This window comes from Anser cygnoides, chromosome 3 (genome assembly GCF_040182565.1).
Source record: "Anser cygnoides isolate HZ-2024a breed goose chromosome 3, Taihu_goose_T2T_genome, whole genome shotgun sequence".
Lineage (NCBI taxonomy): Eukaryota > Metazoa > Chordata > Aves > Anseriformes > Anatidae > Anser > Anser cygnoides.
The window spans coordinates 73,028,175-73,045,379 of NC_089875.1; the positions used below are offsets into that span (position 1 = coordinate 73,028,175).

A 17,205-nucleotide genomic window follows, 5' to 3' on the forward strand; every position below is an offset into this window, starting at 1 on the left:
CCCTTAGTGCTGTGAGCCCGGCATGCATTTGCTCCACACGGACTTTTAGGATTCTTTGAACTAGGATGTGATCTGTTGAAGTTTGGTGTGTGCGTAATGGAAAGCTCACCAGTGTCAGGAGAGGTTTTGCTACACAACAGCATCCCAGGCAAGATCTAATTTATGAGCAGGAGAGACAGGACTGAAGCAATGAACTTCCATTAATGTTAAATTTCTTCCTCGCAGAAGTTTAGCACTCTGCTGCTAGGAAAATTCATGAATACTGGTGGAATTTCATTTTTTAAGGACTTTCTCTGAAGAAATGAAGGGAGCTGTAGAAATTTGTGGTAGAAATAGTAGTAGACACATCAGGACCCAAGTTTGATTCCAGTTATGAAGGCATAACGCTCACTGCTCTCAGTAGGAATGTCATGCTCATACTCAAAGCCGGTGTTTTTGCTACTCCTTGCATTATGTGGCAGCGCTTTTTGCTCCGATGGATCCAGCATGATACATTTTCCCCTAAGACTATCCAACTTGCTTGGGGGACAGCAGGGAGGGGAGGCCGCTTGCTGCCCATCTCAGAAAGCAAGCGTGCTTTGCAGAAGCTGTGAAACTGCCTGAATGCATTTGCTGGCACCTCAGAAAGGCTGAGATGATTCCCCTGGCCGAACAGGAGCTGCATGCACGATGCTGGAATTTTAATTTCCTTTTCCTCCCAACAGGAGCTGCTCACAGGCAGGTGCCTTTGCAGCTGATTCCTGGGGAAATAAATTAGCTTGCAACTCACTCCAGGTTGCTGGATGCTGGAGAGGTGAGAATTTGAAGGCGCCACCTTAATTCCCATTGACTCTTGTGCTAGTCCGGGTACCTGAGGTCTTTGTTTCAGTGTTGCCTTTTTCTCTGTCTTCAGAAACCCTCTGTTCTGTTTGAGATGGGCAGACTTATGTTTAAAAGAGATGGGGGAGAGGCATGAGAAATGCAGCCGTTTGTTAAAACACAAAGGATCAAGGAAGCACCAAGCTCCCAGGCTGTTCTTTATGGGGATCGCTCCCCGCATCCTCACGAACGGAGGGAGGCCGATCAGCCTGGCGGGGACCCACACGAGATCAGTGTTTCGGGCTGTGGTTTGGTGAGGACCAGAAGAGTGGCGGGGTTCAGAGCTTTCCACTGAAGCTGTACGACAACAGCACAACAGCAAGCGGACATTGGGTGCTAAATATGGGAAAGACACGATGTTTCTTCCTGATGGACCTCATTTATTTGACTGTGCTCTGACAAAGCGTTTAGGAGAGCTTCACTCCCTCAGTGCTTAAACTTCGAGCGGCTTTGGGGAGCTCGATCCCCTCACACTGCTGCGGGATTCTCCTCACAGCCACACGCCTGCTGCCACCGGGCCTTCCCCTTCCAAAACTGACCGGCAGGGAGCCCGGGGGGGGGCCGGGGTGTGAGGGCAGGGGGCTGGGGGCTGAAGGCTGGGGTCTGAGGGCTGCCGTCTGGGGGCTGGGGGCTGAAGGCTGAGGGCTGGGTCCGGCCCCGCCGCCACCTTCCCGCCGCGGTGCCCGGGGCCCGTGGCGGCCCCTCCCCGGCCGGCCCCGCTCGGGGCGGGGTCTCGCCGCTGCCCCATCGGCCCGAGCCCCGTCCCGCCGGCGGCATGAGCCCTGCGGCGGGGCCGCGATGCCCAAGGAGCGGCCGCTGCGGCGGGGCTCGGCCTTCCGCCTCTGCCTGCTCTCGGCCGCGCTCTTCCTCTGCCTCCAGCTGGGCATGCGGCGATCCTGGTGCCCGGAGGAGAAGCCCCGGGGGGCGGCGGCTGCGGGGCTGGCTCCCCCCCGGGCTCCCCCCCGGGCTCCCCCCCGGGGTCCCCCCCAGTCCCGCGGCACGGCGGCGCCCCCGGGCCGGCGGCGGGTGACCTACGTGCGGAGCGGCCGGCGGCGGGGCGCCCAGCCCGGCTGCTGCCCCCCGCAGCCCCCGGGCGGCCCCCGCAGGAAGGTAGGGGCCGGGGGAGGGCAGCCGTGTCGCGACAGGAGCCGGGGGGTGGCTCTGCGGCAGCTCGGGGGGTTGTCGTGTCGGGACACCGAGGTGCTGGTGCAGAGCTTTGAACGTGCGGCCACCAGAGCCTGCCTGGACGGAGAGGGAGACCTCCTGGTCCCCTCCAGACGCCACCTGGGCAGGTGTCCCCGGCCGTGCCCGTGTGCAAGTCCGCTCTCCTCTCTTTGCACGTATTCCCCCAGTAGTTTATCTAAAGCGGAGGTAATCTGTGAGCTCTTGCATTGCGTGAATTTTAGATTTTCTCTCGTTTCGCCTCGTCTTCCGTGGGGAGCTGTGATGGGAAAAGGAAACCGCTGGTTTCTCTCGCTGGATTCCTGAAGGCTTTAGAAGGAGAAATGAGATGACGCCTTGCTTCCTTCACCACCGTGGCAGTGATGAGGATGGCGTTGTCACAGGGTGGCATTGTTCTTCAGCATGATAACCACGCGGCATCCTGGTGTCGGTACCTCGTTGAGGCGTCTACATCTCGCAGTGTCAGGTTTTGTGGCTTTTCTGGTCAATGTTGAGTTAGCTGGTGTTCTCCTAAAGCCCAGCGTTTGAATGATTGTAATTATGGGATAATTTTAGCTTTCATAGGAAAAAAGTTGTTACCACGTGGATTCAGATAGCTTCTTGAAGACGTGCTAAGCATGGCATCAAACACAGGAGACAAAAGTAAAGCACGCCCTAAACCTGTTTCGTGATCTTTTTGAGGAAATCGCAGGGGAGAACTAGCAATACGAGAGAGCGCCCATCGCACCAGAGACCTAGCAGTGCTTCGTGGTGTTGGAGAGCTCGCGGCTCACTCGTCCCACAGTATGTTTCCATGCATTTCCAGGTGACGTGCTTCAAACATCACTGCTGTAGGGTCATGGTGTTTGGCACACTGCTGATGAGGCTTCAATTGAATCCCAGTAATTAATTCAAGTGAAAAATATTAGGAAATACAGAGTAGAGGGGGGTTGCCTGGTTAAGTCTGAGACCACAAAGTTGTCTCCATGTTCAGCCCTTTGGCTGAAGCATGTTGATTCAGACTAAGAAAATCTAATCCTTGAAATGAAGATAAGGCTGTGGAGATAGTGGGAGTGAAATTCTGGGAATTTCTGGTTTGGGGAGAGAGTTGGTAAGTGAAGATGTAGAAAATAAAAGTGGTCTGAATACTGCCATTTTTACTTGTTGACGTGGCGATCAGGTACGATAGCTTAAAGAAGAGGACTGATTCATTTTGGTTTTATTCTTATTTATAGGCTTGTCACCAGGAAATCCTTTACTTCCCTAGGTCACTTCAGACTGTTCTGAGGCAAGGTGAGGGCTCTTACCAGGCATGGCCACTCACACCAGCGGTCTGCGGCTTCTTCCAGCCCTGTTGGAGAAAGGTGGCAGCACCAGACTGCTGCCAGCAGCTGGCTGGTGTGCGCAGGTTTGGGCTGGTGGAGAGGGATGCGGCCAGCTCAGCTGTGCTTTGCCAGGTTGGGATTGTCGTTCGCCATGGGTTTTGTATGCTTTTGCACGCTCCATCTGTCCGTAAACCACTGTCGGTCCATTTCTGAAGTCTGCAGAGGCTTTCAGGGGTGTTTTTCCTCGCTGCTGGTTTTGTTGTTGGAATATATTGCGATGTGTGAGCCAGCAGGATGGCAGTAGTAAGAAATCAGCTACGGTGAGCCGTGCTCCGTTTCCTTAGTGTCGTTTCATTACAACTCTGCTTCAGCTTACATCACTGAATTAAAGGAAAAGGCTGATGAACAGAAAGTTTCCATCGGTCTAGCTGAATATCCTACTTTCTGGCCTTATAAAAGAAATTGCAAAAACACACAGGGAAATTATCTGATGACTACTTTGAATTACTTTAAAGTTTTCTGAAGCAGAGTTCTGTCATTTATTTCTCAAGGAGAGCTGCAGTTAAGCAAACAACAGCACCAAAAGGGTGAAAAAAAAGACTCAGGGTGGGAAGGATGGAGATTTGCCTGTAAGTGGCCCTTGTGTCTGCAGGAAATTGCTGGTGTAAACGCGTGCTTTTCTTGATCACTGATAAATCTCTTTGGGTGGACAGAGGGACAGTATGGCAGATGGAAGGGGTTTACCACCGAGGTTACAAGTGTCTGTGCATTCCTTAGCACCTAAGGTGCACGTATGAAAAATACTTGTGGAAAACCACAGGGAATAAAGTCACTGTTGGTGCTCTTGCTGGAAAGTAATAGTCAAAGTTTGGCTTTCTCGATGGTCTTCTGAAGAACATGGAGAGTTGCATGATGTGCTGCAAATGTAAAGCAAACAGAAGTTAGTGATCCCATTTGCAGTTTGGTGGGAGTGCTTAAAACTGTGTTGTTGATAACAAAATGACCAAATATGTTTATAAACTGACTCTAAACTCTGCTTGTGTTGAGCATTGGTATGGGAATGTACAGAGCAGATAACAAAACTCCAGCTACATGTAAACAATTTAAATTCTGACACGTGTACCAGCTCTTGTAGTAGGTATCAGTGAGATCTGCACTCTCACTGACACCCACAGGCATCAGAGGCAAGTTTTAAAATGTTATTGCAGGGTGTGACAGTAAAAAAACAACAACAACCAACTAAAATATTGCATTTGGAATTTGAAGTAACAGCAAATTCTTATCGCAGTGATTGCAGTAAAAAGCCACGTTAGGCTCTTGTGTTCTGAAATGGGGGGGAGCCTTTTCCATTAGTCTGCTTAGGAAAAGTTGGAGTTATTTGACTTCTAGGCAGATTTATTTCCATGGAGGAGGAGGAGAAGGAGAAGAAAAATGAAGTTTTACATGGTGCAGTACAGTTATGCACAGGAAAAAAAAAAAAAAAAGATTTTAGTCTGGGCAGATGTTTTAAGTTCCTGCAGTTGTCCTTGCCAATGCTGGCAAGCTCTGTGACTGTGTCTCTCCTAAAAACCGAGGTTCGGGTTCCTGCTTTCTGCATGGGTTTGGCTGGGTTTTGCAGTCCAGGATTCCTGGGAGGTGGACTTGGTGTAATGCTTCAAGTCACAAGGCTGTAGCCACAGGTGGATTTCTGAAAGCGTGCCTTCTTTAAGACTAGAAGGAAACAACCACGTTTTGTTTTAAAACAGTAATATCCGCTGTAAACCTCTCTGTCTGTTGGGGCTATTCAAAGGCAAGGAGTGTGGCAACTGCCCAAGTTAACCTGATGACATTGGATGCTCTTTCACATCTATGGATATAAAAATCTTTGCCTTCGGTGATTTAAAGCTAAGATTTTGCTGCGTGGGTCCATTTGCATTTTGTCTGCAGTTACAACATACATTGAAACATGAAGTATCATTGCCTAAAACAGAACAATTTTGTGGCATTATATTTTTGTAGGCATTACTTATACTTGTATACATTCTTATTTTTGTTCTTCAAAGATAGAGACTAATTGTTTTTCGCTGTTTTTTGGATTGTTGTTTCCCCCCTCCCCAGATAAGAACTGTGTCCAGAAGGCTACTGCTTCTCTTCAGCAATGACTGATGCATTCTCATCTTTAATGCAGTGTTATCTTCAAAGCAATAGGGAATAACTCTTTTATAGTTTTTTTTTTAGGCAGTTAATAATATGGCAAATTCAAAATGACTCCAAGCAATTTGGCATTGCATTAATGCTAAGATTTTACTTACAGTTTAACTTTTATTTTTACTTTGAAAATGGCGATGCTACTTTCACTTATGTCGGTGATATGTAGGGCTTCTGCGAAGAGTCCTTTTGAATTGTTCTGTGAATCTGGTAAGCAAATGTATTAGAAGTTTTCATTCTACTTTTATGTATATTGTTTTTAAGCTGACTTCACATCTTTAAAATCTGATAAGATTTGGATACTTGGGTAGGGGTTTACTCTGCATCTTGATGAGCAAGAGCCAAAATTCTTGGAGAAAACTTGGTCTAGTCTTTGACTTTGGTGAAGTCAAATACATATGTGTGTTGGTGAGTGAATAATGTCTCAGCTTTTACAAACATGAACTGCAGCTATGATTTGGTTGCAGAAAAAGAGTGTAACACTGAAGAGCTGGGGATTACTTCACTTGAGCATGGGCACCTCCGAGCTGACCGACTAGCGAGAGTGTCAACGGGAGGAAAAGATCTGAAGAGGTACAGGCAGCCAGACCTCTAAGGTTTAACTTAGAGGTCTTTTAACTTAGACCTCTTGTTTTAAATAGAACAAAGTACGTTATGAGAGGAGTGTGCCAAGGCTCTTCAAACTCAAAACAATTTTTTTTTTTGGAGGACATAATGACCAATTGTTCCCTAGGTCCACCGTAAGCGGGACGGGAAGTAACTGGCTTCATTTTCAGGCAAGATGTTAGGAAAATGTTTTAACTCTCCAGTTGGGCAAGCAACAGAAAGGCCCTCAGCAAAAGTGTGAACTTTGGCGAGACGTCCAGCGAAGCTCTTAGCTGTGCTGCAAGGCGCGGAGGTCGAGCTGAGTCAGCCTCCTGAGGTCACTTCCACACTTACCTGACCTGCAATTAGTGAAGCAGTCTGGCGGGCAGAGTGTGATTATCCAGTCTGGAGTTAAGCCTGAACAATGACCTAATGTCAATGTAATAAAAAGAGGTGATGGGGTCTTTAAAGGCTCTAAGTGGTCGTAGCTGTGGCTTAATACCTCACTGGAGAGACCAGACTCCTCCGTAATTGTCCTGTGCTGACTGAGTGGCCCCAGAGGAAGGAGCATTACTTGACAACTTTTTTCCTCTAGTGCTTGGAGGTCTCTTACCAAGGATAAACTGACCCAAAGTTGCTAAGCTTGTAAGATTCGCACGAGGTAGCAGCTTACGGCTTCGGGCCATTAGTACCTGGGGAACAGCTGTGAGAGCCTTGGTCTTCGCTCAGATATTCAGGCTTGTAGCACAGGCTGGGGGAAAGGTTATTGTGTTTGGAAGAAAAGACCGAACTTTTATTGATAGCAGTTCTCAACAGCCGACCATCGCATCTCGGGAGCACCAGCCAGCTCTGCTGCTGCGTGGGGGCAGCTGAGGGACCAGAAGGTACAGGGAGAGCACAGGGATCCTTCCTACTGCCTCTGACAAAGAACATCGCTGGCATTTTGCTGTATTTCAACCACCAATTAAATGTGTTTATGGCAGACCGTCAAGAGGAGGTGGTCGTCTTGTTTCTGACAGCGATGTCACTTGCAGGCTTGTGAGGCAAATGGTCGCCCAGAATAACCTTGATTCTTACACGCTTTGTATTACCTGAAATAGATTTGTCCTCCATGAATTTTTGAGAAGTGGCTGGGGAATATTATCTTTCAGAAACATTACAGCTGAGTGAGATGTAATTATACCGAACAACACAGATTTCTTTCAAATACCTGCTCACGACTTTCTTTCTCCTGTATAGAGAATAACTTTTCGTAGATAGCTGTGGCATAGAAAAATTGTTTTTAGGGTATATAAGCTTCCCCATCTAAAGATGTAACCCAGAGATGGAGGTGGCAAGTTCTCCTTTTGGTATCTTGTTCCATAATTGGCTGTTTTGGTAGTTGTTCCAGCTTTTTCTTGAGCCAACCTGGGCGGTCTGTGAGCCCCGTGCAGAAAGTGGATCCTTCATGACTGTGGTAGCTGATGGAGGAAGAAGACCACGCTGACCCGATCCCATTTGCTGTCCTCAGCTCAGACTATTGAACTGGGCTGCTGCCAAGGGAAGTGACCAGTTTTCCTGTCCTCCAGCCTGTGCAGCGATGCTGTAGCGAGTGGCTGAGTAGCTCTGGGCATGGCCTGTAGGTCCCACAAAAGGGTGGGGATTGAGTAAGTATTTAACGTGGTAGCCAGTAAGGGTTTCATCCCAGCGGGTTCAGTCTGTTCGCATCAGCACTGACCCATCTGTTAGAGCTGTGCACGGTAGGTGCTTGTGTGCCAGACGTCTCTGTCACGCTGAAGGGAAGACTTCAGTGACTCCCACTAGATTTTATCCACGTGGTTTGACATCTCCACTGAGTCTTTGTCGGTGTAGGTGGTGCAGCGTGGGACCTGGGGCAGCGCTGTGCTCCAGAGACACCAGCACGTGGCAGCGATGGCTGTCACTCACAGCACAGCCCGGATAAAAGACTGAATGCGTAGGTGAGAAAGTCTGTGCAAACCACCACTCATCTTCATGGCATCTGCAGCATGCCCCTCTTATCGCTTGTTCTAATATTAACTCGGAAATCTGTTTGTCTTGGACGGCCGCTCAGCAATCCGGAGCTGCGCGCAGTGGATGTGAGTCACTTAGCTAACTCGAGCGTTTTCATAGCTGGTAGATACTTTTGAGTATGATGAGGCATTGTCTAGAATCCTTCCGATCTGCTGAAGTCTAAGATCAAATACAGTTTGTTCAGTGGAGCAAGTAAAAAGGAAAAGATTTGATCTTTTTTTTTTTTTAACTTGTGGTAACGCATGTATATGCTGGAATCTGTTACGTTGCGTTGCTCACCCTGATGTTGGTGTTCACGTTGCTGTATACAGAAGTGACAGTGTGACACGCTGTCCTGTTTTTGAGTAAGCAGATTTCTGATGGAAGCTGTGTGTGCAAATGAACTGGGTGAGGTAAGTGAAAGCCAAGATTGTGAATTCTCTCTCGTGGTAATACGTCGGTCCGCTTGAGTAGGAGAGGGCTGTGGGACTTCCAGACATGTATGCAGTGCTGAATGTCGGACCTTAAATGACACGTGTGTTCCCCTGCCTGATCTCTTTCTGTCCCGTCTCTCTCTGTCTTTCTTTCAGATGCGCTGCTCGGCTCGGGCGCGGTGGAGAAAGGCACCGGCTGCTGCTTGCTGAGGAGCTGCGGTGTCAGGGAGGGGGTGACAGGGTGTCCGTGGTGTCTGGTGGCCTCCTGAAGAGCACAAGTCCTGGGCCTGGAAAGCTCGCTGGCTCTGCAGGAGGCCCTCCCTTTATTTATTTTCCTTTCTTTCTTTTTCATTTTTTTGCAACGTTTAAAAACCAGCCCTGTGATTTATGCCCTCCGTGACACATTTGTAAATCCAGTAAATAAACCTTTCCTTGTCTCTTTATGTAATGATAAACGTCGTAGTTCCAGCAGCTGCTCCCATGTGTACAGAAAGCTTGTTTCTTACCAAAGTCTTCTCCATATGCTCTGCAGATGGGAAGAAAATGGCTTTGCGGTGCTCTTTGAAATTCAGCAGCATAGAGCTGCCTTGTCTGTACAAAACCCAAATCTGAGGAACCCTTGCGAGGATCCGACTGCCTTGGGTTTTAGATGCAAAATCTCTGGTTTTATATGCTGGTTGGGGAAAGAGCTGACCAAGAGCTCACGTAACAAGGGACCTGCTGGTATTTGCTTCGGGTTCCACCCTCTGATAGGTTTGAGGTGCAGCTTCAGGTGCACTGCTGTAGATTTGCTGGCAGTGACAGAATCCTGGGTGGTTTCCAGGACTGATTTGTGGCTCCTGCAGACGAAAGACATTGAACGCTCTGCCCATCTTGGCGTGTGGAAAACAAACCTGGCGTGCCTAACTAGGAGAGGCCTGCGGAGAGCCAGTTAGGCAGCACATCTCTTGGGGATATTGCTGAAACGGGATGCTCAGTGTTCTTGGTATCGGTTTTGACAAGGTAAGAAGACGCTGTTTTTTCTTTCCTGACAGGCCAGTCTGCTGGGAAAAATTAGCCTGGGCAAAAAGTAAGTAAAGAAGCACATATCGATGAGATACCTGGGGCTGGAAGTGGCTCGGAAATGGGCACAGTTTGCACTGATGTTAGGGCAATGATGTTAGAGCATGAGCATTCTGGGGTCACCCCTGCTGCTGATTAATGGGGGGCTTCAAAGTAGGGTGCCTTTTGTTTAGCATCCTCTTTCATATTTCACAAAGAGACAGTGTTTGAAATGGTAGGGGAAAGAGATGGCAATGTCTATTGATACAGCATGTAATTTTAAATATTGCTTACCATGTAAAAGCCTAAAAATGATAAGAATTGGTTTGAAATCCTTCCTACCCCCTGCAGAGTCGGCAGCATTAGTGGAGGATGGAGATTTATCCCAGAGATGAGCACTGCAGGGTAGGAAGTTGTAGAGACTGTCTGAAAAAAAAACAACAAAGGAATGATACAATTTGTTAATACCAACGCGTCTCATTTTGGACTTCGCTCATTTATGTTCTGCAGCACTGGAAATTTCAAAAAAGAGTGAACTTTGTTTCATCCTGAATAGGGCAGAGTAATGGTGTCTTGTTCGTTTTCCCTCACTCTTTTGAGAAAATTAAGCAAGAAGCAATTACGTGTCAATTGGCTGCTGCTGAGCTGCTATGTTTCTCCTTAGTTAGATGTCTTGATGAATAGTTTGATCTCGTAGTTGTTATTCATTAGAATGTCCGTGGGAATTCTGGGTACATCAGGAGTTCAAGGTCAATCCACGTAGCTGGCTAGCGCTATATTCTGTGTAATGTTTAGCATTGGTGATCAAACGTTGGAAAATGTCCTTCACTGAAGAGGACAGTGCAGATTTGCACAAGCGCATCCATCACGGGCTTATAATACTTGGGTCTATACCTACTTAGCTTGAACAAAAAATATTTTATGTCCTTTGAAACTACCTTTATTTCCTTCTTTATAAATTGGAGAATAAATGTGTGTCGTGGTTTTGGCTGGGATAGGGTTGATTTTCTTCATAGGGGTTTGTGTGGTGCTGCGTTTTGGATTTGTGATGAAAATAGTGGTGATACCAGAGGGATGTTTCAGTCACTGCAGAGCGGTGCTTGCACAGAGCCAAGGCCTCTCCTGCTCCTGGTGCTGCCCGGCCAGTGAGGGGCTGGGGGTGCCCCAGGAGCCGGGAGGGGACACGGCCAGGACAGCTGGCCCAGGCTGCCCAAAGGGATGTCCCACACCCTGTGGCACCGTGCTCAGCGACAGCAGCTGGGAGAAAGGAGGAGGCAGGGGGGATGTTGGGGTGATGGCGTTTGTCTTCCCAAGGAGCCGTGCCATGCAGGGTGAGCCCTGCTCTCCTGGAGGTAGCTGAACCCCTGTCTGCTGATGGGAAGCAGCAAATGGATTCCTTGTTCTGCTGCGCTTGTGTGTGGCTTTTGCTTTGCCTAGCGAGCTGTCTTGGTCTCAACCCATGAGGTCTGGCACTTTTACCTGTCCAGTTCTCTCCCTGATCCCACCTGGGGACAGTGAGTGAGTGACTGTGTGGGGCTGAGCTGCCTGACGGGGTTAAACCACAGAATGTGCAATCTTACATTTAAACACCTAGCAACTTGTAAGCCAGTTCTTGTTCATTTTCTAGAAGGAGGGAAATAATTGCCCAGTGGATGGTCAGTCTTGCTTTGTTTGAAAGACTTCTCTACATAGCTCTAGATGGTGGGCAGTAATCCATAATCATATTAACAACACGAGAAGGAATATGTATGCATTTAAAGCTAGTATACATTTCATTCTAGGGAGCTCCATTGCCTTGTTTTATTAACTACCATGTACATGAGATAAGTAGTTGAAGAAATAAGTGAAGTTTGGCTGTTAGAGTCATCCCTGGCTGCCCAGCAAAATGCAGTATGATCAAGTGAGCTGGTGGTGGGTTGGGGGACAGAAGCCCCTAGGTCTCTGTTGTGATTTATCTGTCTGTCTCACCTAAGGTTTTATGCTGTCAAAGCTAAATACCTGTAGAAGTCCTGCAGCCTTTTAGTTTACCCAGTGGTAAGAATTAATGTTTACTTCCTTTGTGATATTACAGAAGTTCAGTTGGAAATAGCGCCTTCTCCTCCCAAGGCACAGAAGGCCCTTGTTACCAGCAGGAGCACGACCATTCATGTGATTTATGGCGGGCTTGCTGGAGCTGATCTTTTGCTTATGGCTGTGGCACCTCTTTTATTTCTTTGTTGGATGAAATTCAGGGATTAGCTGGCGTGTTTGGGGCTACACAGATCTACTGATCTTCCACTGGTGTGGATGCATCGCCAGTACAGGCTGGTGGTGAAGGGGTTTTCTGATGCTTCAGATTGCCCTGTGGGCTAAGAAGTGTGGTGGATCATTTCCTTTTAGACACTTGCATTCCACTTGGAAGAGAGAGAAAGCTGTGCAAGTGCAACACTCTTATTTCTGTGGAAGCATTTTTACTTTAAAGCACTTTTTTTTTTTTTGGCAGGTTCTTAGCCTCAGGCAAAGCCAGTGGATGGGCTGCCAGAAACATCCCTATCTGTAAATCGTGATTAGAGTGCTGGAATTTGCACAAAATAAACTCGGCTTATCTGGCTAGCTGAGTATTTACTGATGAATTCTGTTTGTTGTAGCCTGTGGTTTGAATATTGAGATGAAGCCAGCCTAGGGGAAGACGGCTTTCTTTTTTTTTTTTTTTTTTCCCCTGTTGTGTTGATTATGACATCTCCCTTATTCTCTCAACCAAGGAATCTCAATTTCATTTAAAGCAGGTAGTCATACTGATTGAAACCCTGGTCTTGACTCTGCTTAGCAAAAGTCTAAATTTGACAAGCAATGAATGTCAGTGGTTGCTCTGTCTGTTTCTGGCTGTTATTCTTACGTGTTGGCAAGCAGGTCCTGCAAATAATTCAGCCGATTGAGTATTACACTGCTTAAGCGGTTTGGAGAATTTGCCTCCATAAATTTCAGTCTGTTCTAGCTCCTGGTTTTATCTCCATCAGATGAATTATCACCCTGTCAGCCTCTGGATAGTGCTGGAATTCTGCTGCCCGATTTGTTAGTGGTTTTTTTTCACCATAACAAAGAAATCCCAATCACTGTGCTACATGAAGAATAAATTAGATGCAGTGCTTTCTGAATTCGTAAGCATCTACGGAATAACATTTTGGCTGGTGCTCTGATACAGGTGTTTTCTTTAAGCCACGAGCCTGCACCCAGGCTGCTGCAGGTGAATAAGCAGAGTCCAGGTCCGCGGGTGGATTTACAAAGGGGTTGTCCACAGCAGCCAATTTAAGGCTGGAAAGCTGGTTCCCAACAGCCCTGTCCTACTGAAGCCAGGGATTCATGCTGAATTCAACAGAGCATTAGTCACCCCAAATCCTCTGCATATCTGGCCCTGTCGTGTTAGTTTTGGAAAGGACTCCTAACTTCCCCAAAGCCACGTCATATTCCTCAAGTGGCATACATTCTGCCGCTTCATGGGGTGCCAAGCAGCCTTTATTTTTTTCCCTATGCAGGCTGGGCCCAGCCAGGCCCAGGCCTCAGCACCAGCCAGGCCCCTGGGGCACGGCCATGGCGCTCCTCCCGGCATGGGGCCTAGGCCGCGGTGGCGAGGGACCCGCTGTGTCCCCCGGCCTGCCAGGCCTTGCTGGAGGGTGGCCACGGCAGATCAGGGCCATCGGCTGTGTACTTGTGGCTGTGTTTCATGCAGTCAGCTGGGAAATGGGGAGCAGGAAATGAACGTTTTCTTCATTTCGTTGCAAAACTTTGCATTCAAGAAGTGTCGCTTCTTTCCTTTCCCCTGCGAAGCAGGAGAGTTTGACTTCAGGCTGACAGGCTCTCGAGCAAAGCCCTGGGGGTGACGCTGAGAGCTGTGTGCGTGGGCTATGGCCCTGGGCAAGCAGTGTTAGCTGCCCTGCAGCGTCCTGGAGGAGGAGATGGTGCCCAGGAGCTAGGTGCATCCTAGGGTTTCCCTCCTCAATTAAATACAACACACCCATCCAGGCATCTGTACACCTCTGGCCATTGAAATTCTTCAAGCGCAAGTCACGTTGGAACCTCATTTAAATTGAAGACATTCCCTTATTAATGCAGAAAGCATTTTTATCGCAGCACCGCTTTCCATCGGCGGGATTTGATTTGGTAAATAGCCTTGCTGCAGGGGAGAACCTGCCTGCATTAATTACGTTGCTTGCTTGTCTTGGCACAGGACTTTTGTTCCTCAGCCTAATGCTCCGTGGTCAAACCTCAGGATAATGCACGGCAGTTTGATAGCACTGGGGTCTGTCTGGGAGGGACCCCATACGTGGTCAGCTTGTCCCACTGCACACAACTGGTACCTACAGGGAACAAAGCAAGTCTTTGGTGGCTGGATAGAGACGGCTGTGTGCTTGTCTGCAGTGTTGTCAGAGATGCCTCCGCTTTAGATAAACTCCAAAAAAATAAAGATTAAAATAAGGAAATAGAAATATTTCCTATACAAATTCTTTCCAGTTCCTTATGGACCTCATGCAGCTCATGAAAGTTTCACTGGTGGAGTGGAAATTCTCAGTTTTGGTGGCAGCAAGATCAGATTCTAGCTGTGCTTGCCCTGTGACACTCTCCATGTCTTGTGCTTCAGATGAGATTTCTGCAGTATGGTTTCTCTGGTGCAAAACGCTTGTTTAAGGAAGCCAAACGGCAAAGAAAAATAGAAAATAATAATAATTTTAAAAGAAAAAAAGAAACAGTTCAGACCTGTAGAGACGGGATACATATAAAAGCAGCCATGTTAGAAATTAATTCACTCAGATCTTTAAATATGAGTCATGGTAGAAGTCTGTATTTTAAGTTACAGCCTACTGAACCTGTGCTTGGCCCAGCTATTTCGACATTAATGATGTGGAGTAGTATATTTTTGTAGTTGTACCTCTTGTGAACCTTCTGTGTGCTGTAATTCTGTGTGTTGTATTCTGCAATGCTGATTACGTTTAGCTAAAGGGGAACTTTCTCGAGGGTTTTTCTAAAGGAGGTCTGTGCTGAGGTGTGCTTGTTCTTTCCTATTGACACCTCTGCTTTGAGGTGGATTTTTTTTTTACTTGTGCCACGTCTTGCTGCTCCAAATGTAAAACATTAGGAGTTATTCAGCCCTGCTGAAGAATAAAGTGCAGTGAAGCATTAGGTCGGGCTCGCAGCTGACGAGTAGACTCAACCCTATAAAATACAAAGCTGTAGCTTTTGTGCAGCGTGGCGTGTCTGAGGTTCTGGTCCGGGCTTCCTCGTCTCCCGAGCTAAATGTCTACGGTGTCGATGCATCTGAGCCAGTCCTCTAGGCTGCCTTTGCAGTTAATGGAGAGAAATGGAGCTTTCCAGTGCGTGATTCATCTTACTTATTTTAGACGTCTGCTCTGTAGCGAGATGAATCACGCCCTCAAAGAGCCCGTCTGCCTCATCTGTCCTGTCACGCAGCTTGGCTTCCCAGCTGCCTGCAGGAGCCTGGTCACTGGTTGTCCTCGTTGCATGAATGTTCCTTCACTCCTGGCTCTCCCTGGGAGTCAACCAGCTAATTGCCTCCGAAACCAGACGTAGGAGGGATCACTGCAAGAGCTGCTCTGTTAGCAGCGTGAGGAGCAATGTACCAGGCTTGGCTGCCCCCGTCCTCAGAAGCCCTCCCACGCATCTCAGCAGGCTTCGCGCTGGGTACGTGTCCCCTGCAAGGCGTGCTGGCACGTGCTGTAAAGCCAGTACTCTGATGGGCTGCCACGCAATAATTTCTGTGTTCAAAGAACTTTTGAATTGAAAAAAACACCACAGCACCACCAAAACCCACAAAGATAATATGCTCAAGGGCTCCAGAGGCAGCCCAAAGAAGATGACCAAGCCCTGTCCATCGTGTCCAGAGATAGCCTTCTTTAGCCTTCAGGAACGTGACCCAGTAATTACACGTTTGCTTTGTAGACGTCTGAAATTTTGCAATTTGAATCCCACCCGTTGCATTTTAAAATGATAAGAACTCTGCAAAATTTCACCCAACTGTTCAGCTATACACTTCCAAAAGGAGGTGAACATAGTGATATGCAGGGTAGAGCCAGAACAGCTGAAGCTGAAGATGTGTATCATTCGTTTCTATGGCTAGCAAATATTTACAGTTATTGATGGAGTTTATTGCCACAAGCGCTTTCCACTCATATTTGGTTCTGCCTCAAATATAAAAAAATACATTGCACAGTTTAATCAGAGGATTTTATATTTTCCCCTTGTTTGAGACACCAGTGTGTGTATTGACAAGTCTTTTGTTTCTTCACTGGAAGCCACAGATTTGGTGGCAGGACAATGGGAATCCAAAATTTTTGTCTATAAACATGGCTGATATTTTAATAGGCTGCTAAAGAAGAAGAAAACTTAAATGAAGGAAAAATCAGTTACTGAGTTAAAAAGATGGAGACAAGGGAAAGTTCTTGACTAATTCCCTTTCACATTTAAACAGAAGGGAAGGGAAGGGTTGAGCTGTTTGAATTACTGGACTGAAACTTTACAATTGATCTGGGAAAAATTTCATGATTTACACTTTTGTGCCTAAGCTAATGCTAGAAAAGCCAGAAATTCTGCAAACCTACCATTTTACACCTGATAGATCATGAGCCTTTTGCACATGCTTATTTAAACTTTTTATTATAATTTCAGATTTTTTTATGACAAATGATGCCACATGTGTGCTATGGATTATTTAGGGATTAGCAGATGATTATCGCAGATGGCTGGTGAGGGAAAAAAAATAGAAATAAATGGTCTGTGGGGAAAAGTCACCACAGATTACTGCCAGATTGGTCTGAAGGGAACATCAGTCCATATGTGTGAAATATGTGGAAAAAAATTCAGACCTTCAAATGGATTCTAGCTTTCATAAGAAAGCAATGGCATTGACTTAAGGTTTTCTCCGCTCTCTGGTTATCTCATCTACTGAAAACCTAGGCATCACTCTGGGTGGCATTTTCTTAATATACGTTATACTTCTGGGACTGCTGAAGTTGGTGTCTGACCAGTGCTTGCAAAAAAGTCTGTCTGAAAACTGATCTTCGTTACAGTGCTAATTTAATGTAAAGCGCCCACAAGTGAAATGATGTATGTATAGAGATACTTGAGGATATTTAGTAGGATATTTTTAAGCGGTATTGTAACTTTCCAGCTGGTGTCATCTATTCATATGAAGAAGCAATCAGGACATCCTCATGTTCAGGTGTCATGGTGCCTTGTCAGATGAGTCCTGACCATCAGGAGATAGCCTACCGGTGGTGACAGCAGTGGACAGAGATGCAGAAAATCTGAACTGGTGTTCTGGGTCCTCCTGGATGAATGCGTGATGTGTGCGGCAGCCACAGGGATCTGCTCACAGCTACTGTCTACAAGCAAGGAAAGCCACATCACGATGCCACTGCCAGGTCTGCTTTGAGGAAATAGAGTCACAAAACCTGGAGGGCAAGAACTCCTAGGAAATGAGTGTGCGTTTATCAGGGATAAACCTGATTTTCCCAAAGCACCTGGTTTGCAGGGACTGGGTACACGTTATTTGCAGATTTCGTTTGAGAAGGCTTCCATGGGTGCGAACACTATGGAGCAGGCTGAAAAAATAT

At 47.1% G+C, this 17,205-nt stretch overlaps 1 protein-coding gene across 6 annotated transcripts in view; it reads left to right on the forward strand.

Moving 5' to 3' along the window:
- The first annotated feature begins 1,586 nt into the window (after positions 1–1,586).
- Positions 1,587–17,205, forward strand: part of METTL24 (methyltransferase like 24) — a 42,745-nt gene continuing 27,126 nt past the window's right edge. The window contains exon 1 of one of the 6 annotated variants that reach the window (XM_066994433.1): positions 1,587–1,968. In XM_066994433.1, coding sequence (XP_066850534.1) covers positions 1,657–1,968 — 312 coding nt within the window. In that variant the 5' untranslated portion in view covers positions 1,587–1,656. Of the gene's footprint in view, positions 1,969–8,299; positions 8,540–9,514; positions 9,563–17,205 lie in introns of those variants that run through there. The other 5 variants (XM_066994434.1, XM_066994432.1, XM_048081108.2 and 2 more) reach the window with 5 other exon arrangements.